The 27632-nt window shown below is 51.1% G+C and overlaps 1 protein-coding gene across 7 annotated transcripts in view; it reads right to left on the reverse strand.

Annotated features, from left to right (window-relative positions):
* The window catches only part of RAP1GAP (RAP1 GTPase activating protein), a 101265-nt gene that overhangs the window by 37934 nt on the left and 35699 nt on the right, over positions 1-27632 (reverse strand). For 5 of the 7 annotated variants that reach the window (XM_069946891.1, XM_069946882.1, XM_069946888.1 and 2 more), the window contains one exon: positions 9443-9533. The exons of the other annotated variants lie outside the window; for them this stretch is intronic. In XM_069946891.1, the coding sequence (XP_069802992.1) occupies positions 9443-9533 (91 nt within the window). The remainder of the gene's footprint in view (positions 1-9442; positions 9534-27632) is intronic. 7 annotated transcript variants of the gene reach the window in all.

Genomic DNA, 27632 nt, shown 5'->3' on the forward strand with positions numbered 1-27632 from the left:
AATACAACACCCCTATATAATATACTCCAATACAACACCCCTATATAATATACTCCAATACAACACCCCTATATAATATACCCCAATATCACACCCCTATATAATATACTCCAATACAACCCTATATAATACAGCCCCCAATATCACACCCCTATATAATATACTCCAATACAACACCCCTATATAATATACTCCAATACAACACCCCTATATAATACACCCCAATACAACACCCCTATATAATATCCCCCCATATCACACCCCTATATAATATACTCCAATACAACACCCCTATATAATATACTCCAATACAACACCCCTATATAATATACTCCAATACAACACCCCTATATAATACAGCCCCCAATACAACACCCCTATATAATATACTCCAATACAGCACCCCTATATAATATACTCCAATACAACACCCCTATATAATATACTCCAATACAACACCCCTATATAATATACTCCAATACAACACTCCTATATAATATACTCCAATACAACACCCCTATATAATATACCCCAATACAACACCCCTATATAATATACTCCAATACAACACCCCTATATAATATACTCCAATACAACACCCCTATATAATACAGCCCCCAATACAACACCCCTATATAATATACTCCAATACATCACCCCTATATAATATACCCCAATACAACACCCCTATATAATATACTCCAATACAACACCCCTATATAATATACTCCAATACAACCCTATATAATACAGCCCCCAATATCACACCCCTATATAATACACTCCAATACAACACCCCTATATAATATACCCCAATACAACACCCCTATATAATATACTCCAATACAACACCCCTATATAATATACTCCAATACAACCCTATATAATACAGCCCCCAATATCACACCCCTATATAATACACTCCAATACAACACCCCTATATAATATCCCCCCATATCACACCCCTATATAATATACTCCAATACAACACCCCTATATAATATACTCCAATACAACACCCCTATATAATATACTCCAATACAACACCCCTATATAATACAGCCCCCCAATACAACACCCCTATATAATATACTCCAATACAACACCCTTATATAATATACTCCAATACAACACCCCTATATAATATACTCCAATACAACACCCCTATATAATATACTCCAATACAACCCTATATAATACAGCCCCCAATATCACACCCCTATATAATATACTCCAATACAACACCCCTATATAATATACTCCAATACAACCCTATATAATACAGCCCCCAATATCACACCCCTATATAATATACTCCATTACAACACCCCTATATAATATACTCCAATACAACCCTATATAATACAGCCCCCAATATCACACCCCTATATAATATACTTCAATACAACACCCCTATATAATATACTCCAATACAACCCTATATAATACAGCCCCCAATATCACACCCCTATATAATACACCCCAATACAACACCCCTATATAATATCCCCCCATATCACACCCCTATATAATATACTCCAATACAACACCCCTATATAATATACTCCAATACAACACCCCTATATAATATACTCCAACACCCCTATATAATATACTCCAATACAACACCCCTATATAATATACTCCAATACAACACCCCTATATAATATACTCCAATACAACACCCCTATATAATATACCCCAATATCACACCCCTATATAATATACTCCAATACAACACCCCTATATAATATACCCCAATACAACACCTCTATATAATATACTCCAATACAACACCCCTATATAATATACTCCAATACAACACCCCTATATAATATACCCCAATACAACACCCCTATATAATATACCCCAATACAACACCCCTATATAATATACTCCAATACAACACCCCTATATAATACAGCCCCCAATACAACACCCCTATATAATATACTCCAATACAACCCTATATAATACAGCCCCCAATATCACACCCCTATATAATACACCCCAATACAACAGCCCTATATAATATACTCTAATACAACACCCCTATATAATATACTCCAACACCCCTATATAATATACTCCAATACAACACCCCTATATAATATACTCCAATACAACACCCCTATATAATATACTCCAATACAACACCCCTATATAATACAGCCCCCAATACAACACCCCTATATAATATACCCCAATATCACACCCCTATATAATATACTCCAATACAACACCCCTATATAATACAGCCCCCAATACAACACCCCTATATAATATACCCCAATACAACACCCCTATATAATATACTCCAATACAACACCCCTATATAATATACTCCAATACAACACCCCTATATAATATACTCCAATACAACACCCCTATATAACATACTCCAATACAACACCCCTATATAATATACTCCAATACAACACCCCTATATAATATACTCCAATACAACACCCCTATATAATATACTCCAATACAACACCCCTATATAATATACTCCAATACAACACCCCTATATAACATACTCCAATACAACACCCCTATATAATATACCCCAATACAACACCCCTATATAATATACTCCAATACAACACCCCTATATAATACAGCCCCCAATACAACACCCCTATATAATATACCCCAATATCACACCCCTTTATAATACAGCCACCCAATATCACACCCCTATAAAATATTCCCCAATACAACACCCCTATATAATACAGCCCCCCAATATCACACCCCTTTATAATATCCCCCAATACAACACGCCTATATAATACAGCGCCCCCATATCACACCCCTATATTATATATCCCCCATATCATACCGCTTTATAATATATCCCCTATATCACACGCCTATATAACATCCCCCTATATCACACCTCCTATATAATAGATCCCCCATATCATACAGCTATATAATATATCCCCTATATCACACCTCCTATATAATAGTCCCCGATATCACATGCCTATATAATATATCCCCTATATCACACCCATATATAATATAGCCCCCCCATATCTCAACCTATATAATATACCCCTAATACAACACCCCTATATAACACAGCGCTCAATATCAATCCCCTATATAATATACCCCCAATATCACACCCCTATATAATATCGCCCCCATATCACACCCTTCTAGAATATATCCCCCATATCACACCCCTATATAAAAGCCCTCATATCACACCCCTCTATAATATACCTCCATATCACACCCCTATATAATACAGCCCCCATATCACACCTCTATATAATATAGCCGCATATCACACCCCTATATAATACAGCCCCCATATCACACCTCTATATAATATAGCCGCATATCACACCCCTATATAATACAGCCCCCATATCACACCTCTATATAATATAGCAGCATATCACACCCCTATATAATACAGCCCCCATATCACACCCCTCTATAATATAGCCTCCATATCAAACCTCTATAATATAGCCTCCATATGATACCCCTCTATAATACAGCCCCCATATCACACCTCTAGATAATACAGCCCCCATATCACACCCCTCTATAATATACCCCCATATCACACCCCTCTATAATATAGCCTCCATATCACACCCCTATATAATAAAGCCCCCATATCACACCCCTCTATAATATAGCCTCCATATCACACCCCTATATAATATAGCCTCCATATCGTACCCCTCTATAATACAGCCCCGATATCACACCTCTATATAATACAGCCCCCATATCACACCCCTCTATAATATACCCCATATCACACCCCTATATAATACAGCCCCCATATCACACCCCTATATAATACTGCCCCCATATCACACCCCTCTATAATATAGCCTCCATATGACACCTCTATATAATATAGCCCCCATATCACACCCCTATATAATACTGCCCCCATATCACACCCCTATATAATATAGCCTCCATATCACACCCCTATATAATACAGCCCCCATATCACACCTCTATATAATATAGCCGCATATCACACCCCTATATAATAAAGCCCCCATATCACACCCCTATATAATATAGCCTCCATATCATACCCCTCTATAATACAGCCCCGATATCACACCTCTATATAATACAGCCCCCATATCACACCCCTCTATAATATACCCCATATCACACCCCTATATAATAAAGCCCCCATATCACACCCCTCTATAATATAGCCTCCATATCATACCCCTCTATAATACAGCCCCGATATCACACCTCTATATAATACAGCCCCCATATCACACCCCTCTATAATATACCCCATATCACACCCCTATATAATACAGCCCCCATATCACACCCCTATATAATACTGCCCCCATATCACACCCCTCTATAATATAGCCTCCATATCACACCTCTATATAATATAGCCCCCATATCACACCCCTATATAATACTGCCCCCATATCACACCCCTATATAATATAGCCTCCATATCACACCCCTTTATAATATAGCCTCCATATCACACCCCTATATAATACAGCCCCCATATCACACCCCTCTATAATATAGCCTCCATATCACACCCCTATATAATATAGCCTCCACATCACACCTCTATATAATATAGCCCCCATATCACACCCCTATATAATATAGCCCCCATATCCCCCTAATATAATATAGCCCCCTCCCCCCAATATAATATATATAGCCCCCTCCCCCCATATAATATAACACCTCCATGTAACACCCCATATCTCCTCCCGACTCTCATCAGGGCACCAGTCGCATGTATAATATTGGGGGTCTTCACATTCCCAGACTTGTCACCCAGCTTTTCCAGGTACAGACAGAACTATTGTCAGGTGGAGGTGACGCTAGCGATTTACAGGGGTCTCCATGGTTGGGGGATCGGGTTTCCTCTGTCGGGGGGTCAGGTGTCAGCCGCGGCTCTTGTTCTCTGCTCCCATTATGTGAGAATTATCCAACTACAATAGAAGTGACAGATGAGCCCCGCAGCCTGGCGATCACATGACAAACAGCTCTGATGTCATGGCTGGGGGGTCCTGGCACATGGGGTGTCACGGTGAAGCACCAGGCTATAGTGTCAGGAGTAGTGGGCCAGCCTCAGTCTGTGATGAGGGGTAAGGGGCGAGCATCAGTCTGTGATGGGGGGGGGGGGGGGGGGTAGTGGGCCAGCATCAGTCTGTGATGGGGGGGGGGGGGTAGTGGGCCAGCATCAGTCTGTGATGGGGGGGGTAGTGGGCCAGCACCAGTCTGTGATGGGGGGTAGTGGGCCAGCATCAGTCTGTGATGGGGGGGTAGTGGGCCAGCACCAGTCTGTGATGGGGGGTAGTGGGCCAGCATCAGTCTGTGATGGGGGGTAGTGGGCCAGCATCAGTCTGTGATGGAGGGTAGTGGGCCAGCACCAGTCTGTGATGGAGGATAGTGGGCCAGCACCAGTCTGTGATGGGGGGTAGTGGGCCAGCACCAGTCTGTGATGGAGGATAGTGGCCAGCACCAGTCTGTGATGGAGGGTAGTGGGCCAGCACCAGTCTGTGATGGGAGGTAGTGGGCCAGCACCAGTCTGTGATGGGGGGTAGTGGGCCAGCACCAGTCTGTGATGGGGGGTAACGGGTCAGCATCAGTCTGTGACGGGGGTAGTGGGCCAGCACCAGTCTGTGATGGGGGGTAGTGGGCCAGCACCAGTCTGTGATGGGGGGTAGTGGGCCAGCATTAGTCTGTGACGGGGGTAGTGGGCCAGCACTAGTCTGTGATGGGGGGTAGTGGGCCAGCACCAGTCTGTGATGGGGGGTAGTGGGCCAGCACCAGTCTGTGATGGGGGGTAGTGGGCCAGCACAAGTCTGTGATGGGGGGTAGTGGGCCAGCACAAGTCTGTGATGGGGGGTAGTGGGCCAGCATCAGTCTGTGATGGGGGGTAGTGGGCCAGCATCAGTCTGTGATGGGGGAAGTGGGCCAGCATCAGTCTGTGATGGAAGGTAGTGGGCCAGCACCAGTCTGTGATGGAGGGAAGTGGGCCAGCACCAGTCTGTGATGGGAGGTAGTGGGCCAGCATCAGTCTGTGATGGAGGATAGTGGGCCAGCATCAGTCTGTGATGGAGGATAGTGGGCCAGCATCAGTCTGTGATGGAGGATAGTGGCCAGCACCAGTCTGTGATGGGGGGTAGTGGGCCAGCATCAGTCTGTGATGGGGGGTTATGGGCCAGCACCAGTCTGTGATGGGGGGTAGTGGGCCAGCACCAGTCTGTGATGCGGGGTAGTGGGCCAGCACCAGTCTGTGATGGGGGGTAATGGGCCAGCACCAGTCTGTGATGGGGGGTAATGGGCCAGCACCAGTCTGTGATGGGGGGTAGTGGGACAGCATCAGTCTGTGATGGGGGGTAGTGGGCCAGAATCAGTGTGTGATGGAGGGTAGTGGGCCAGCATCAGTCTGTGATGGGGGGTAGTGGGCCAGAATCAGTCTGTGATGGGAGGTAGTGGGCCAGCATCAGTCTGTGATGGGAGGTAGTGGGCCAGCACCAGTCTGTGATGGGGGGTAGTGGGCCAGCACCAGTCTGTGATGGGGGGTAGTGGGCCAGCACCAGTCTGTGATGGGGGTAGTGGGCCAGCACCAGTCTGTGATGGGGGTAGTGGGCCAGCACCAGTCTGTGATGGGGGTAGTGGGCCAGCACCAGTCTGTGATGGGGGGTAGTGGGCCAGCACCAGTCTGTGATGGGGGGTAGTGGGCCAGCATCAGTCTGTGATGGGGGGTAGTGGGCCAGCACCAGTCTGTGATGGGGGGGTAGGGGTCAGCACCAGTCTGTGATGGGGGGTAGTGGGCCAGCATCAGTCTGTGATGGGGGGTAGTGGGCCAGCATCAGTCTGTGATGGGGGGTAGGGGTCAGCACCAGTCTGTGATGGGGGGGTAGGGGTCAGCGCACTACCCAATTTCAGAGGCTCATTTGTGTAGCGGGGGGGGGGGGGGGGGGTGTCTCTGGCGCTGAGGCGTTTTGTACCGGATGGAAGAGTCACAATCACATTCATCTCGTCTGATCGTAAATGAGGCGCGAAGGACACAGAGTGGGGGGTGAGACATGGAGGCGCAGGGTTCACGGAGGACGCCTGATGGAGCAGCGGCAAAGCCTTTGTGATTCCAGTTATAGCAAACAACAGGCTGAGGCCCACGTTATCACACAGGATGGAGGCCGAGGCACACGTTATCACACAGGATGGAGGCCGAGGTCCACGTTATCACACAGGATGGAGGCTGAGGCCCACGTTATCACACAGGATGGAGGTCGAGGCCCACGTTATCACACAGGATGGAGGCCGAGGCCTACGTTATCACACAGGATGGAGGCCGAGGCCCACGTTATCACACAGGATGGAGGCTGAAGCCCACATTATCAGACAGGATGGAGGCTGAAGCCCACATTATCAGACAGGATGGAGGCCGAGGCCCACATTATCACACAGGATGGAGGCCGAGGCCCACATTATCAGACAGGATGGAGGCCGAGGCCCACGTTATCACACAGAATGGAGGCCGAGGCCCACGTTATCAGACAGGATGGAGGCCGAGGCCCACGTTATCACACAGGATGAAGGCCGAGGCCCACGTTATCACACAGGATGGAGGCCGAGGCACACGTTATCACACAGGATGGAGGTCGAGGCCCACGTTATCAGACAGGATGGAGGCCGAGGCCCACGTTATCACACAGGATGGAGGCCGAGGCACACGTTATCACACAGGATGGAGGCTGAGGCCCACGTTATCTCACAGGATGAAGGCTGAGGCCCACGTTATCAGCCAGGATGGAGGCAGAGGCCCACGTTATCACACAGGATGGAGGCTGAGGCCCACGTTATCACACAGGATGGAGGCTGAGGCCCACGTTATCAGACAGGATGGAGGCTGAGGCCCACGTTATCAGACAGGATGGAGGCTGAGGCCCACGTTATCACACAGAATGGAGGCCGAGGCCCACGTTATCAGACAGGATGGAGGCCGAGGCCCACGTTATCACACAGGATGAAGGCCGAGGCCCACGTTATCACACAGGATGAAGGCCGAGGCCCACGTTATCACACAGGATGGAGGCCGAGGCCCACGTTATCACACAGGATGGAGGCCGAGGCCCACGTTATCACACAGGATGGAGGCCGAGGCCCACGTTATCACACAGGATGGAGGCCGAGGCCCACTTTATCACACAGGATGGAGGCCGAGGCACACGTTATCACACAGGATGGAGGCCGAGGCACACGTTATCACACAGGATGGAGGCCGAGGCCCACGTTATCAGACAGGATGGAGGCCGAGGCCCACGTTATCACACAGGATGGAGGCCGAGGCACACGTTATCACACAGGATGGAGGTCGAGGCGCACGTTATCAGACAGGATGGAGGCCGAGGCCCACGTTATCACACAGGATGGAGGCCGAGGCACACGTTATCACACAGGATGGAGGCCGAGGCCCACGTTATCAGCCAGGATGGAGGCAGAGGCCCACGTTATCACACAGGATGGAGGCTGAGGCCCATGTTATCAGACAGGATGGAGGCTGAGGCCCACGTTATCAGACAGGATGGAGGCTGAGGCCCACGTTATCACACAGGATGGAGGCTGAGGCCCACGTTATCACACAGGATGGAGGCTGAGGCCCACGTTATCACACAGGATGGAGGCTGAGGCCCACGTTATCACACAGGATGGAGGCCGAGGCCCACGTTATCACCCAGGATGGAGGCTGAGGCCCACGTTATCACACAGAATGGAGGCCGAGGCCCACGTTATCAGACAGGATGGAGGCCGAGGCCTACGTTATCACACAGGATGAAGGCCGAGGCCCACGTTATCACACAGGATGGAGACTGAGGCCGATGTTATCAGACAGGATGGAGGCCAATGTTATCACGCAGGATGAAGGGCAAGCCCCACGTTATTAGGCAGCATGGAGGCTGAGGCCTTCATCCTGTCACCTATTCATGAAATCTGATTGGCTTCTACAGAAAACATCACTGTCCAGGGGCAGCATGCGGTACTGTCTGTGCAGGGCAGGGGGCAGCATGCGGTACTGTCTGTGCAGGGCAGGGGGCAGCATGCGGTACTGTCTGTGCAGGGCAGGGGGCAGCATGCGGTACTGTCTGTGCAGGGCAGGGGGCAGCATGCGGTACTGTCTGTGCAGGGCAGGGGGCAGCATGCGGTACTGTCTGTGCAGGGCAGGGGGCAGCATGCGGTACTGTCTGTGCAGGGCAGGGGGCAGCATGCGGTACTGTCTGTGCAGGGCAGGGGGCAGCATGCGGTACGGTCTGTGCAGGGCAGGGGGCAGCGTGCGGTACTGTCTGTGCAGGGCAGGGGGCAGCATGCGGTACTGTCTGTGCAGGGCAGGGGGCAGCATGCGGTACTGTCTGTGCAGGGCAGGGGGCACCATGCAGGGGCCTCTTACCTTAAATTGGGGAGCACTTTCAAGGGGGGTGGAGTTGGCTCTGGACAGGTCTAGGGTGTAAGAAATGAGCTGACTCTGCCCGTCATGACGCCTGGAAATGAAGGAGAGGAAAGGATATGAGATCACAGGATGGAACGATGACATCATGATCCTCATGCCCCTCCCCTATACAGCGGAATATGTCATTATACCAGGACTGCAGCAGATACACTGAGGAGGGACCCCCTAACTGTGATGGGCCCCCAGGAGTGTGGCACCTGCTTCTAGTCAGGGTGCAGCAGGTGCAGGGTTAACCCCGGGGACGTCCCGCCCGCTGCTCCCGCTCCACCAGGATACAGACATCCTGCTCACTCCTGTAATGTGACTGGCAGGAAGTGTTACCTGAGATTAGATTACAGGTCCTGCACCTGAGCCAAGCTGTCCTGCAGAGAGACCTGAAAGTATGTGCCCCCCTGAGAGGCGGGGACACCATGTAACAAGCCCCGCCTTCTGTCACACTACAGACCTCCAGTGATACCACAGCGGGATGCAGCATTGTGATGGGGGATGCACGCTCCTGGCACTCTCCGGTGATTGGGGCTGCACACTCTCTGCGCTTCCTGGTGATTGGGGTTGCACGCTCCCTGCGCTCTCTGGTGATAGGGGCTGTATGCTCTCTGCACTCTCTGGTGATGGGGGCTGTATGCTCTCTGCACTCTCTGGTGATGGGGGCTGCACACTCCCTGCACTCTCTGGTGATGGGGGCTGCACACTCCCTGCACTCTCTGGTGATGGGGGATGCACGCTCTCTGCGCTCCCTGGTGATGGGGGGCTGCACGCTCCCTGCACTCTCTGGTGATGGGGGCTGCACGCTCCCTGCACTCTCTTATGGGGGTTGCACGCTCCATGCACTCTCTGGTGATGGGGGCTGTACTCCCTGCACTCTGGTGATGGGGGCCGCACGCTCTCTGCGCTCTCTGGTGATGGGGGATGCACGCTCCCTGCACTCTCTGGTGATGGGGGCTGCACGCTCTCTGCACTCTCTGGTGATGGGGACTGCAGGCTCCCTGCACTTTCTGGTGATGGGGGCTGCACACTTCCAGGTAATGGGGACTGCATGCACCCTGCGCTCTCTGGCGATTTGGGGCTGCACGCTCCCTGCGCTTTCTGGTGATGTGGACTGCATGCTTCCTGCGCTCTGGTGATGGGAGCCGCACGCTCTCTGCGCTCTCTGGTGATGGGGGATGCACGCTCCCTGCGCTCTCTGGTGATGGGGGCTGCACGCTCTCTGCACTCTCTGGTGATGGGGGCTGCATGCTCCCCGGGGGATAGGGGCTGCATGCTCCCTGCGCTCTCTGGTGATGGGGACTGCAGGCTCCCTGCACTTTCTGGTGATGGGGGCTGCACAATTCCAGGTAATGGGGACTGCATGCACCCTGCGCTCTCTGGCGATTTGGGGCTGCACGCTCCCTGCGCTTTCTGGTGATGTGGACTGCATGCTTCCTGCGCTCTCTGGTGATGAAGGGCTGCATGCTCCCTGTGCTCTGGTGATGGGGGCTGCACACTCCCTACGCACTCTGGTAATGGGGGGCTGCATGCTCCCTGCGTTCTCTGGTGATGGGGACTGCATGCTCCCTGCGCTTTCTGGTGATGGGGGCTGCACACTCCCTGCACTCTCTGGTAATGGGGGGCTGCACGCTCCCTGCGTTCTCTGGTGATGGGGACTGCATGCTCCCTGCGCTCTCTGGTGATGGGGGGTGGCACACTCCCTGCGCTCTGGTGATGGGGGCTGCTCACTCCCTGCGCTCTCTGGTGATGGGGGCTGCTCACTTCCAGGTAATGGAGACTGCATGCACCCTGCGCTCTCTGGCGATTTGGGGATGCACGCTCCCTGCGCTTTCTGGTGATGTGAACTGCATGCTTCCTGCACTCTCTGGTGATGAAGGGCTGCATGCTCCCTGCACTCAGGTGATAGGGGGCTACACGCTCCCTGTGCTCTGGTGTTGCGGGCTGCACACTCCCTGCGCACTCTGGTAATGGGGTGCTGCACGCTCCCTGTGTTCTCTGGTGATGGGGACTGCATGCTCCCTGCGCTCTCTGGTGATGGGGGGGTGGCACACTCCCTGCGCTCTGGTGATGGGGGCTGCTCACTCTGGTGATGGGGGGCTGCACGCTCCCTGTGTTTTGGTGATAGGGGCTGCACGCTCCCTGTGCTCTGGTGATGGGGGCTGCACGCTCCCTGTGCTCTGGTGATGGGGGCTGCACGCTCCCTGTGCTCTGGTGATGGGGGCTGCATGCTCCCTGTGCTCTGGTGATGGGGGCTGCATGCTCCCTGTGCTCTGGTGATGGGGGCTGCACGCTCCCTGTGCTCTGGTGATGGGGGCTGCACGCTCCCTGTGCTCTGGTGATGGGGGGCTGCACGCTCCCAGTGCTCTGGTGATAGGGGCTGCACGCTCCCTGTGCTCTGGTGATGGGGACTGCACGCTCCCTGTGCTCTGGTGATGGGGGCTGCACAATCTCTGTGCTCTGGTGATGGGGGGCTGCACGCTCCCAGTGCTCTGGTGATAGGGGCTGCACGCTCCCTGTGCTCTGGTGATAGGGGCTGCACGCTCCCTGTGCTCTGGTGATAGGGGCTGCACGCTCCCTGTGCTCTGGTGATGGGGACTGCACGCTCCCTGTGCTCTGGTGATGGGGGCTGCACGCTCTCTGTGCTCTGGTGATGGGGGCTGCACGCTCCCTGTGCTCTGGTGATGGGGGCTGCACAATCTCTGTGCTCTGGTGATGGGGGGCTGCACGCTCCCAGTGCTCTGGTGATAGGGGCTGCACGCTCCCTGTGCTCTGGTGATAGGGGCTGCACGCTCCCTGTGCTCTGGTGATAGGGGCTGCACGCTCCCTGTGCTCTGGTGATGGGGACTGCACGCTCCCTGTGCTCTGGTGATGGGGGCTGCACGCTCCCTGTGCTCTGGTGATGGGGGGCTGCACGCTCCCAGTGCTCTGGTGATAGGGGCTGCACGCTCCCAGTGCTCTGGTGATGGGGGCTGCACGCTCCCTGTGCTCTGGTGATGGGGGCTGCACGCTCCCTGTGCTCTGGTGATGGGGGCTGCACGCTCCGGCGATGCAGCCTCTGGGCACACACGTACCTAACAGCCTCAGTCTTGAGGCCACAGAATTAGCTGCTGATTTGTGTATTTACCTGTTCCCGGATATTCATTCACTTGGTAAATAAACCTCCACATGCAAAGTAAGAGGCAGCGCAGAGACAACCCGCTGAGCTCTGCTTCATCCACACTAGAGGCTGCACAGTTCACGGACAGGAAGATTTTCAACAGCAAATATTGTCAGAGACTCGGCTACACACAACACCTGTCGTCTAATCTGCTGGGGCCCCATCAGATGCTGCAGCTTTCCTGGATGTGGGGGGCACATGGCGGGGGAGGTCTTACCCAATGTGGGCATCAATAACGCAACTAGGACCCACCCAAACCTGCTACTGGCCAGGGAGGAGAGAGGGTCACCTAACACAGGGGGGCGCTACAGACTGATGACCATGACGTAGAAACACAAGCCGTCTACTAATCCCCAACCTGCAGGATATAAGCTTATAACCAGCATAGTATAGATGTCAGCAGGGCGCCACCTAGAGCAAGTGTGGAGCAAGTGCAGGAATCCAGACGCATCTGAACTACATCGCATGCTAAGACTATGGGATGTCTGGAGACAACGGAATAATATTCCCCTTCATTAATGGTGAGACTACAACTCCCAGCATGCTCCGACATCACCTTTTATGTAAAGGATTCTTACATTAGAGTGTATAGAGTGTAAGCAGCATGCTGCCCGGCTCTTCAATACCAGAGGAGCCCCCTATACTGAAGAGTCCCCCCAACCATCCACCCAGGCTTCGGGTAACATGGCTTGAGACGACGTAACATACAGATCTGCCGTTCAGAGACCACCGGAAACGAGGAGGTTCCTAGAGCTTACAGCATAAGCGGAGCACAGGTACGGCCATGGGGGGCACGATGGGCACTGACCTGGGCTCCGCTGCAGACCTCCCAGCCTCTGGCTCCGCACCATCACTCTGCACCTTGTTTCCTACCCGTGTTTGTTTAGCTAAAGTCTCGGCGTCCCTGAGGATCAGAGCGATCAGCGAGGGCACCAGGGACCAGCCAAGAAACATCTCTGCATGGAAGCCATGCCAACGAGCCGTGCCAGCCAAGAGACCGGCCTAGAAAGCCCACACGTCTGCTGGTGCCAGACTCCCCCCCCCCCCATCCCCAATGACCTACCGCTCCCAGCACTACTCCCCCTGAACTAATATGGACCCCAGAACCCTGAACTAATATGGACCCCAGACCCCTGAACTAATATGGACCCCAGACCAGACCCCTGAACTAATATGGATCCCAGACCAGACCCCTGAACATATCAGACCCCCAAATGTATTGGATGAGACCACATCAAAACCACAGCTCCTCACATACACCATCTCTATGTATACAGCTCCTCACATACACCATCTCTATGTATACAGCTCCTCACATACACCATCTCTATGTATACAGCTCCTCACATACACCATCTCTATGTATACAGCTCCTCACATACACCATCTCTATGTATACGGCTCCTCACATACACCATCTCTATGTATACGGCTCCTCACATACACCATCTCTATGTATACGGCTCCTCACATACACCATCTCTATGTATACAGCTCCTCACATACACCATCTCTATGTATACAGCTCCTCACATACACCATCTCTATGTATACAGCTCCTCACATACACCATCTCTATGTATACGGCTCCTCACATACACCATCTCTATGTATACGGCTCCTCACATACACCATCTCTATGTATACGGCTCCTCACATACACCATCTCTATGTATACAGCTCCTCACATACACCATCTCTATGTATACAGCTCCTCACATACACCATCTCTATGTATACAGCTCCTCACATACACCATCTCTATGTATACAGCTCCTCACATACACCATCTCTATGTATACGGCTCCTCACATACACCATCTCTATGTATACGGCTCCTCACATACACCATCGATGTATACGGCTCCTCACATACACCTCCCCCGTATATGATGATATATAAGATATAAGATGTATATGAGGATATCCCATGTGCAGGTATGGGGGAGGGGACGCATATGTATGCAGGGAGATCCCTCAGCTCCTGCCGTCTTACCCTGCAGGTGGCGTTGACCTCATTGTAACATTGACCCCTGATCTCCAGGCCTCAGAGATGAAGCCATCATATCGCCACGCTCCTCAGGATAATGCAGACTCCATGTTACTTCCAGGAGAAAAGAACGATCCGCTCACACTTAACCCTCGCCTGCCCGACCGGGAGCAATCACATAAGCCGGGAGGATTACATCAGTGCAGATGTTTAAAATGCCCCCCCCCCCCAAATATCCCAAGACGCCGCGTTCCCGAAGTGATGAAAGGACCAAGAGAACAGAGGAAAAGATAAAAGAACCAAAAGGAGCCTGAAAGCAAAGACAGAGGCATATACAAGGATCATATATCATCTACATGTACCCCGACTCATGTACCCCAATACCCCCCAGCATCGGTCATATATACATGTACCCCGAACCCCCCACACAGCACCGATCATATATACATGTACCCCGAACCCCCCTCACAGCACCGATCATATATACATGTACCCCGAACCCCCCTCACAGCAGCGGTCATATATACATGTACCCCGAACCCCCCCAGCACTGGTCATATATACATGTACCCCGAACCCCCCCAGCACTGGTCATATATACATGTACCCCCGAACCCCCCCAGCACTGGTCATATATACATATACCCCCGATCCCCTCACAGCATCGGTCATATATACATGTACCCCGAACCCCCCTCACAGCACCGGTCATATATACATGTACCCCGAACCCCCCCAGCACTGGTCATATATACATGTACCCCAAACCCCCCCAGCACTGGTCATATATACATGTACCCCGACCCCTCACAGCACCGGTCATATATACATGTACCCCGAACCCCCCTCACAGCACCAGTCATATATACAGGTACCCCAACACCCCCCCCCCCCCCAGCACTGGTCATATATACATGTACCCCGACCCCTCACAGCACCAGTCATATATACAGGTACCCCAAACCCCCCCCCCAGCACTGGTCATATATACATGTACCCCTGATCCCCTCACAGCAGCGGTCATATATACATGTACCCCGACCCCTCACAGCACCAGTCATATATACAGGTACCCCGACCCCCCTCACAGCACCGGTCATATATACATGTACCCCGACCCCTTACAGTATCGGTCATATATACAGGTACCCCAACCCCCTCACAGCACCGGTCATATATACATGTACCCCGACCCCTCACAGCATCGGTCATATATACATGTACCCCGAACCCCCCTCACAGCAGCGGTCATATATACATGTACCCCGAACCCCCCTCACAGCACCAGTCATATATACAGGTACCCCGACCCCCTCACAGCAGCGGTCATATATACAGGTACCCCAAACCCCCCCCCCAGCACTGGTCATATATACATGTACCCCGATCCCCCCTCACAGCACCGGTCATATATACAGGTACCCCGACCCCCCTCACAGCACCGGTCATATATACATGTACCCCGACCCCTCACAGCACCGGTCATATATACATGTACCCCGACCCCCCTGACAGCACCGGTCATATATACATGTACCCTGACCCCCCTCACAGCACCGGTCATATATACATGTACCCCGATCCCCCCCAGCATCGGTCATATATACATGTACCCCGAACCCCCCTCACAGCACCGGTCATATATACATGTACCCCGAACCCCCCTCACAGCACCAGTCATATATACAGGTACCCCGACCCCCTCACAGCAGCGGTCATATATACAGGTACCCCAAACCCCCCCCCCCAGCACTGGTCATATATACATGTACCCCTGATCCCCTCACAGCAGCGGTCATATATACATGTACCCCCGATCCCCCCCAGCATCGGTCATATATACATGTACCCCAATCCCCCCTCACAGCACCGGTCATATATACAGGTACCCCGACCCCCCTCACAGCACCGGTCATATATACATGGACCCCGACCCCTCACAGCACCGGTCATATATACACATGTACCCCGACCCCCCTGACAGCACCGGTCATATATACATGTATCCCGAACCCCCCTCACAGCACCGGTCATATATACATGTACCCCGACCCCTCACAGCATCGGTCATATATACATGTATCCCGAACCCCCCTCACAGCACCGGTCATATATACATGTACCCAGACCCCCCTCACAGCACCGGTCATATATACATGTACCCCGACCCCCCCTGACAGCACCGGTCAAATATACATGTACCCCGACCCCCCCTGACAGCACCGGTCAAATATACCACGACATGGAGAGAAAGGAACGGCTGCACATCCCATCTATGGCTGATACTAATGCCGCTAGGCCTATTTTAAAATTCAACACCAGTTTGTCTGTATATAATTCGATCAAACCATAATAGCCCCGTGTACCAATGTGCAGGTCCCTGGTTCACACGGGTCCCTACGCTAACTCCAGACCGTGTCGGTCAGTGACCGCCAACCCCGCAAAGCGTGCACATGCAGGGAAGGGAGGCCATGGAACGGCCCTGCAACCGGTCATATATACATGTACCCCGACCCACCTCACAGCACTGGTCATATATACATGTACCCCGACCCCCCTCACAGCATCGGTCATATATACATGTACCCAGACCCATCTCACAGCACCGGTCATATATACATGTACCCCGAACCCACCTCACAGCACCGGTCATATATACATGTACCCCGAACCCCCCAGCACCGGTCATATATACATGAACCCCGACCCCCTCACAGCAGCGGTCATATATACATGTACCCCGACCCCCCTCACAGCACCAGTCATATATACATGTACCCCGACCCACCTCACAGCACCGGTCATAATACATGTACCCCGACCCCCTCACCTCACAGCACCGGTCATATATACATGTACCCCGACCCACCTCACAGCACCGGTCATAATACATGTACCCCGACCCCCTCACCTCACAGCACCGGTCATATATACATGTACCCCGACCCCCCTCACAGCACCGGTCATATATACATGTACCCTGAACCCCCCTCACAGCACCGGTCATATATACATGTACCCCGACCCCCTTACAGCACTGGTCATATATACATGTACCCCGACCCCCTCACATCACCGGTCATATATACATGTACCACGACCCCCCCCCAGCCCAGGTCATATATACATGTACCCCGACCCCCTCACCTCACAGCACCGGTCAAATATACATGTACCCCGACCCACCTCAAACCACCGGTCATTTATACATGTACCCCAACCCCTCACAGCACCAGTCATATATACATGTACCCCGAACCCCCCCCCCCCCTCACAGCACCGGTCATATATACATGTACCCCGACCCCCTCACAGCACTGGTCATAAATACATGTACCCCGAACCCCCCCAGCACGGGTCATATATACATGTACCCCGAACCCCCCCAGCACGGGTCATATATACATGTACCCCGACCCCTCACAGCACAGGTCATATATACATGTACCCCGAACCCCCCCCCCCCCCAGCACTGGTCATATATACATGTACCCCGACCCCTCACAGCACAGGTCATATATACATGTACCCCGACCCCCCCCCCCAGCACAGGTCATATATACATGTACCCCGACCCCCTCACAGCACTGGTCATATATACATGTACCCCGACCCCCCTCACAGCACCGGTCATATATACATGTACCCCGACCCCCTCACAGCACCGGTCATATATACATGTACCCCGATCCCCCCCAGCACAGGTCATATATATATGTACCCCGACCCCTCACAGCACCGGTCATATATACATGTACCCCGAACCCCCTCACAGCACCGGTCATATATACATGTACCCCGAACCCCTCACAGCACCGGTCATATATACATGTACCCCGACCCCTCACAGCAGCGGTCATATATACATGTACCCCGACCCCTCACAGCACCGGTCATATATACATGTACCCCGACCCCTCACAGCACCGGTCATATATACATGTACCCCGACCCCTCACAGCACCGGTCATATATACATGTACCCCGACCCCCCTCACAGCACTGGTCATATATACATGTACCCTGACCCCTCAGAACCAGACATATATACATGTACCTCGACCCCCCTCACAGCATCGGTCATATATACATGTACCCCGACCCCCCTCATAGCACCGGTCATATATACATGTACCCCGACCCCCCTCATAGCACCGGTCATATATACATGTACCCCGAACCCCCCTCACAGCAGCGGTCATATATACATGTACCCCGACCCCCCTCATAGCACCGGTCATATATACATGTACCCCGAACCCCCCTCACAGCAGCGGTCATATATACATGTACCCCGACCCTCCTCACAGCACTGGTCATATACACAGGTACCCCGACCCCCCTCACAGCACCAGTCATATATACATGTACCCCGAACCCCCCTCACAGCACCGGTCATATATACATGTACCCTGACCCCCTCACAGCATCGGTCATATATACATGTACCCCGACCCCCCTCACAGCATCGGTCATATATACATGTACCCCGACCCCCCTCACAGCACCGGTCATATATACATGTACCCCGAACCCCCCTCACAGCAGCGGTCATATATACATGTACCCCGACCCTCCTCACAGCACTGGTCATATATACAGGTACCCCGACCCCCCTCACAGCATCGGTCATATATACATGTACCCCGAACCCCCCTCACAGCATCGGTCATATATACATGTACCCCGACCCCCTCACAGCATCGGTCATATATACATGTGCCCCGACGCCCCACCTCACAGCACCGGTCATATATACATGTCCCCCGAGCCCCCCAACCAGCACCGGTCATATATACATGTCCCCCGAGCCCCCCAACCAGCACCGGTCATATATACATGTACCCCGAGCCCCCCAACCAGCACCGGTCATAAATACATGTACCCCGACCCCCTTATATATCACTGGCTGCTGCCCGTCCTGCAGGGATGTGTCAGGCAGATATGTGAGATTACAGGAGAGCTCCGATTATACTGGCTCTTACCACAAGAGGGCATAACAGCACCTCCCTGCTGCACTATAATAAGGCTATAATATTAACATACCTCCCATGTGTCCCTCTTTTGGAGGGACAGTCCCTACTTTTGAGCCATGTCCCTCTGTCCCACTTTGCCCCTTACATGTCCCTCTTTTTGACCCAGGATTTAGCTTTGCAGTAATAAAATGTTTATGTTGCTCTAGAAAGTGTCTGGCTACTGTGAGCGTGAGTAACGGTACTATGATTATTTTCTAGTGTGTTATATAAAGGCAGAAACGTAAATATCACTGGGAAATGTATTTTGTAAAGTAAATAAAAAATAAAGGGGTACTCCAGCACTTCAAACTTTTTCTACTCTGCAGTCCTTCTATAAAACATAATAACCATCTTATTCTTACCCCCGCACTCCCCGGTGTCCCCTGCTCAACACTGCAGCTGCCACCACCTCTGGGATGAGCAGTGACAGCTTACTCCACCTCAGTCACTGATTGGCTGAGCAGGCAGTCACTGCTGGGACGGGTTTCTCTCGGTGGTGGCTGCAGTGTTCAGCAGGGGACCCAGAGATGTGGCAGGAGGACACCGGGGAGCATGGGGAGGTGGAAATAAGATGATGTGTTTTATAGAAGGGCAGCAGCATAGAATTTTTTTTCTAAGTGCCAGAGTACCCCTTTAAACATAAACCAGACAGCTAGTGGGCCTCTGTTCCCCTCGTACACCATCCAGACACAGGCAGCCCGACAATTGCACCTCATGTGATGATGTCGGGTGGACACGCTGCCCCCTGATGGTGTGATGGTGTGGGGGAGGACACACTGCTGCTGCTGGAGTGATGATGTGGGGGAGGACACACTGCCCCCTGCTAGTGTGATGATGTGTGGAGGACACACTTCCCTCTGCTGGTGTGAGGATGTGGGGAGGACGCACTTCCCTCTGTTGGTGTGATGATATGGGGAGGATACGCTGCCGCTGCTGGAGTGATTATGTGGGGAGGGCTCATTGCCCCCTGCTTGTTTGATGATGTGGGGGAGGACACACTGCCCCCTGCTGGTGTGATGATGTGGGGGAGGACACACTGCCCCCTGCTGGTGTGATGATAAGGGGAGGACACACTGCCCCCTGCTGGTATGATGATGTGGGGAGGACGCACTGCCCCCTGCTGCTGTGATGAATCATCGCACCAGCAGAGGGCAGTGTGTCCTCCGTATATCATCTATACGTATGCACATCCCCCTATAGCCCCGGCCTATATATCATCTATTTACCAGGGGACCCATTATAACACGGCCCCTCGTCACCTCCGGATACGAACCATCTCTGTGGGGATTACTTGCCCCCTGGGGGTAGATTCCTTCTCTATAATACACAGATAGAGAGTCCGTATAATGAGAATCTAATGGGATTCACCACAAGTATCAGCCATGAATATTTAACAAGGTGCGAATCTGCTTCAGGGATTTACAGATGAAAGAGACTGAAAGACTACGAGAAAAACGAGACGCCAATCACCGAAGAGACGTCTAAACTGCCGGCTGCCAAAGATTAGAGCAGTCTAAAGAGACATCTACTGTACCGGGCCCCAATCATCAGAGCAGTCTAAAGAGACGTCTACTGTATCGGGCTCCAATCATCAGAGCAGTCTATAGAGGAGATGTCTACTGTATCAGGCCCCAATCATCAGAGCAGTCTATAGAGGAGATGTCTACTGTACCGAGCCCCAATCATCAGAGCAGTCTATAGAGACGTCTACTGTACCGACCCGATCATCAGAGCAGTCTATAGAGACATTACTGTACCGGTTCGATCATCAGAGCAGTCTATAGAGGAGATGTCTACTGTACCGAGCCCCGATCATCAGAGCAGTCTATAGAGACATCTACTGTACCGACCCGATCATCAGAGCAGTCTATAGAGACGTCTACTGTACCGACCCGATCATCAGAGCAGTCTATAGAGGAGATGTCTACTGTACCGACCCGATCATCAGAGCAGTCTATAGAGGAGATGTCTACTGTAACGGGCCCCAATCATCAGAGCAGTCTATACAGACGTCTACTGTACTGGGCCCCAATCATCAGAGCAGTCTATAGAGGAGATGTCTACTGTACCGGGCCCCGTTAATCAGAGCAGTCTATAGAGGAGATGTCTACTGTACCGACCCGATCATCAGAGCAGTCTATAGAGGAGATGTCTACTGTACCGAGCCCCAATCATCAGAGCAGTCTATAGAGACGTCTACTGTACCGACCCGATCATCAGAGCAGTCTATAGAGACATCTACTGTATCGGGCCCCAATCATGAGAGCAGTCTATAGAGACGTCTATTGTACTGGGCCCTGATTATCAGAGCAGTCTATAGAGACATCTACTGTACCAAGCCCCAATCATCAGAGCAGTCTATAGAGGAGATGTCTACTGTACTGGGCCCCAATCATCAGAGCAGTCTATAGAGACATTACTGTACTGGGCCCCAATCATCAGAGCAGTCTATAGAGACATTACTGTACCGGCCCGATCATCAGAGCAGTGTATAGAGGAGATGTCTACTGTACCGACCCGATCATCAGAGCAGTCTATAGAGACGTCTACTGTAACGGCCCGATCATCAGAGCAGTCTATAGAGACATCTACTGTACCGGGCCTTGATTATCAGAGCAGTCTATAGAGACATGTATATCGTGTGCATAAGAGAGGTAGTCACATCCCCGCCCCCTATATAATGTGTATAGAGAGGTAGTCACAGCCCTGCCCCCTGTATGTCATGTGCTTAGAGAGGTAGTCACAGCCCTGCCCCCTGTATATCATGTGTATAGAGAGGTAGTCACAGCCCCGCCCCCTGTATATCATGTGTAAAGGGAGGTAGTATCAGCCCCGCCCTATGTATATCATGTGTATAGAGAGGTAGTCACAGCCCCGCCCCCTGTATATCATGTGTATAGAGAGGTAGTCACAGCCCCGCACCCTGTATATTATGTGTATAGAGGTAGTCACAGCCCCGCCCACTGTATATTATGTGTATAGAAAGGTAGTCACAGCCCCGCCCCCTGTATATCATGTGTATAGAGAGGTAGTTACAGCCCTGCCCCCTGTATGTCATGTGTATAGAGAGATAGTCACAGCCCCGCCCCCTGTATATCATGTGTATAGAGAGGTAGTCACAGCCCTGCCCCCTGTATGTCATGTGTATAGAGAGATAGTCACAGCCCCACCTCCTGGGTGACATCACTGATTTAATGACAGGAGATCCACACACCTCAGTGGTCACATCCCCCTACTATTCAGTGTAATTTATCACAGGATAATAGATGAGCGGCTTCACACGACAAGTCATTACACGGCTCTGGCTCCTTTGCCGTCATTATCGTCTCATTCGCTATCAGACCCCTAATCTACCGAATTATTGCATTTAATTAGACTATTTGATCAAATGCACTTAAAGGATTCTAGATTTACTGCAACAGTGGTGGATTTATAGCACATAATACTCTGGAACCACTTCATTAAAGGTGGAGGAAATCTGCCAATTCACTGTGAGGCGTCATCACACCCCGAACCGACATCTATCTGCTCCTTACATAGAGGTATAACTACATATATCATTCACATATATAACTACTATAATACTGCTCCTATATACAGGAATATAACTACTATAATACTGCTCCTATATACAGGGATATAACTACTATAATACTGCCCCTATATACAGGGATATAACTACTATAATACTGCTCCCTATATACAGGGATATAACTACTATAATACTGCTCCTATATACAGGGATATAACTACTATAATACTGTTCCTATATACAAGAATATAACTACTATAATACTGCTCCTATATACAGGAATATAACTACTATAATACTGCTCCTATATACAGGAATATAACCACGATAATACTGCTCCTATATACAAGAATATAACTACTATAATACTGCCCCCTATATAGAAGGATATAACTACTATAATACTGCCCCCTATATACAGGGATATAACTACTATAATACTGTGTCTATATACAGGAATATAACTACTATAATACTGCCCCCTATGTAGAAGAATATAACTACTATAATACTGCTCCCTATATACAGGGATATAACTACTATAATACTGCTCCCTATATACAGGAATATAACTACTATAATACTGCTCCTATATACAGGAATATAACTACTATAATACTGCTCCTATATACAGGAATATAGCTACTATAATACTGCTCCCTATATACAGGGATATAACTACTATAATACTGCTCCTATATACAGGAATATAACTACTATAATACTGCTCCTATATACAGGAATATAACTACTATAATACTGCCCCCTATATACAAGAATATAACTACTATAATACTGCTCCCTATATACAGGAATATATACAAGAATATAACTACTATAATACTGCTCCTATATACAGGAATATACTACTATAATACTGCTCCTATATACAGGGATATAACTACTATAATACTGCTCCTATATACAGGAATATAACTACTATAATACTGCTCCCTATATACAAGAATATACTATAATGCTGCCCCCTATATACAAGCATCTAACTGATATATACTGCCCCCTGTGGCCAGGTACATGACATCTGGCTGTACTCTGGGATGACATACAGTGAAGGTTTCTCCTCGTCCTTCTGGGTGACCTTACAGCGGTTATAATACATGGCGGTACTTTATAAAGTGCTGAGGCCGCACACTTGGGACTAGAAGGTCACAGCTGCAGCCGCTCAGAGTTTATTCCTCTATGGGGGGGGATATAACGCGCAGTCACATGACACATTATAACTTATATCATACGGGTGCTGGCCGCTCCCTGACAGCTGGGGAGATGGATCCCAGGTCTGCGGAGGTAGTGCCGGCCGGGCTAGGTGGGGGAGGGGGGTCCCGAATACATCATTACAGGAAGCTGCTCCTATATATATGCAGGTACTGTGCACTATATACCGCTAACTCCTGCCAGAGCCAGCCGTACCAGCTACCCGCCACAATGCTGGGGTCAGGGATGATGGGAGTGATGATACTGTGAGATAGGGAGATTAGAGTGTCAGCTCCGGGGGTCAGGGAGGATGATGGGAGTGATGATACACTGTGTGTAATAGGAGATTAGAGTGTGAGCTCCTGGGGTCAGGGAGGATGATGGGAGTGATGATACACTGTGTGTGATAGGAGATTAGAGTGTGAGCTCCTGGGGTCAGGGAGGATGATGGGAGTGATGATACACTGTGTGTGATAGGAGATTAGAGTGTCAGCTCCTGGGGTCAGGGACGATGGGAGTGATGATACACTGTGTGTGATAGGAGATTAGAGTGTCAGCTCCTGGGGTCAGGGAGGATGATGGGAGTGATGATACACTGTGTGTGATAGGAGATTAGAGTGTGAGCTGCTGGGGTCAGGGAGGATGATGGGAGTGATGATACACTGTGTGTGATAGGAGATTAGAGTGTGAGCTCCTGGGGTAGGTGATGATGATGGGAGTGATGATACATTGTGTGTGATAGGAGATTAGAGTGTGAGCTCCTGGGGTCAGGGATGATGGGAGTGATGATACATTGTGTGTGATAGATGTCACATATTATGTTGCCGCCGGTCTCCTTCCTTCTGCTCCTGATACAGAATCTCTGCTAGATTATAATAATAAAAAAACAGGCAAAGTATTCATCCCCTTCGCTATGACAGGTGACATTCAGCTCCTCCTTATCATCTCAGAGATGGTTCTGCAGCCTGATTGGAGTCACCAGTGGTAAATTCAGCTGATTGGACAAGTTCTGGTAAGCCTCCACCCTCTGTCTATACAAGATATTACAGCTTACACTAAGCCAGGAGGAGGAAAGAGCTGCCTGTAGAGCTCAGAGACAGAACTGTGTGGAGGAGGAGGAAAGAGCTGCCTGTAGAGCTCAGAGACAGAACTGTGTGGAGGAGGAAAGAACTGCCTGTAGAGATCAGACAGGAGGAGGAGGAAAGAGCTGCCTGTAGGGATCAGAGACAGGACTGTGTGGAGGAGGAAAGAGCTGCCTGTAGAGCTCAGAGGCAGGACTGCGTGGAGGAGGAAAGAGCTGCCTGTAGAGCTCAGAGACAGGACTGTGTGGAGGAGGAAAGAGCTGCCTGTAGAGCTCAGAGACAGGACTGTGTGTAGGAGGAAAGAGCTGCCTGTAGGGATCAGAGACAGGACTGTGTGGAGGAGGAAAGAGCTGCCTTTAGAGCTTAGACAGGACTGTGTGGAGGAGGAAAGAGCTGCCTGTAGGGATCAGAGACAGGACTGTGTGGAGGAGGAAAGAGCTGCCTTTAGAGCTTAGACAGGACTGTGTGGAGGAGGAAAGAGCTGCCTGTAGGGATCAGAGACAGGACTGTGTGGAGGAGGAAAGAGCTGCCTGTAGAGCTCATAGACAGAACTGTGTGGAGGAGGAGGAAAGAGCTGCCTGTAGAGCTCAGAGACAGAACTGTGTGGCGGAGGAAAGAGCTGCCTGTAGAGATCAGAGACAGGACTGTGTGGAGGAGGAGGAAAGAGCTGCCTGTAGAGCTCAGAGACAGGACTGTGTGGCGGAGGAAAGAGCTGCCTGTAGAGCTCAGAGACAGGACTGTGTGGAGGAGGAAAGAGCTGCCTGTAGAGCTCAGAGACAGAACTGTGTGGAGGAGGAGGAAAGAGCTGCCTGTAGAGCTCAGAGACAGGACTGTGTGGAAGAGGAAAGAGCTGCCTGTAGGGCTCAGAGACAGGACTGTGTGGAGGAGGAAAGAGCTGCCTGTAGGGCTCAGAGACAGGACTGTGTGGAGGAGGAAAGAGCTGCCTGTAGGGCTCAGAGACAGGACTGTGTAGAGGAGGATAGAGCTGCCTGTAGAGATCAGAGACAGGACTGTGCGGAGGAGGAAAGAGCTGCCTGTAGGGCTCAGAGACAGAACTGTGTGGAGGAGGAGGAAAGAGCTGCCTGTAGAGCTCAGAGACAGAACTGTGCGGAGGAGGAAAGAGCTGCCTGTAGGGCTCAGAGACAGGACTGTGTGGAGGAGGAGGAAAGAGTTGCTGCTTGATGGGGACAAGACTGACCAGAGCTGAGGGAGACTAGAGTGTGTGCTCCTGAGATCAGGGATGATGATACATAGCGTGGCACAGCACTGTGGTATACATATTGTGCACAGCACTGCGGTATACATAGCATGGCACAGCACAGCGTATACATAGTGTGCACAGCACTGCGGTATACATAGCGTGGCGTGGCACAGCACAGTGTATACATAGTGTGCACAGCACTGCGGTATACATAGCGTGGCACAGCACTGCGGTATACATAGCGTGGCACAGCACTGCGGTATACATAGCGTGGCACAGCACTGCGGTATACACAGCATGGCACAGCACTGCGGTATACATAGCATGGTACAGCACTGCGGTATACATAATGTGGCACAGCACAGCGTATACATAGTGTGCACAGCACTGCGGTATACATAGCGTGGCGTGGCACAGCACAGTGTATACATAGTGTGCACAGCACTGCGGTATACATAGCGTGGCACAGCACTGCGGTATACATAGCGTGGCGTGGCACAGCACAGTGTATACATAGTGTGCACAGCACTGCGGTATACATAGCGTGGCACAGCACTGCGGTATACATAGCGTGGCACAGCACTGCGGTATACACAGCATGGCACAGCACTGCGGTATACATAGCATGGCACAGCACTGCGGTATACATAATGTGGCACAGCACAGCGTATACATAGCGTGGCACAGCACTGCGGTATACATAGCGTGGCACAGCACTGCGGTATACATAATGTGGCACAGCACTGCGGTATACATAGTGTGCACAGCACTGCGGTATACATAGCGTGGCACAGCACAGCGTATACATAGCGTGGCACAGCCCTGCGGTATACATAGTGTGGCACAGCCCTGCGGTATACATAATGTGGCACAGCACAGCGTATACATAGCGTGGCACAGCACTGCGGTATACACAGCATGGCACAGCACTGCGGTATACATAATGTGGCACA

Source organism: Dendropsophus ebraccatus, chromosome 12 (genome assembly GCF_027789765.1).
Source record: "Dendropsophus ebraccatus isolate aDenEbr1 chromosome 12, aDenEbr1.pat, whole genome shotgun sequence".
Taxonomy (NCBI): Eukaryota; Metazoa; Chordata; class Amphibia; order Anura; family Hylidae; genus Dendropsophus; species Dendropsophus ebraccatus.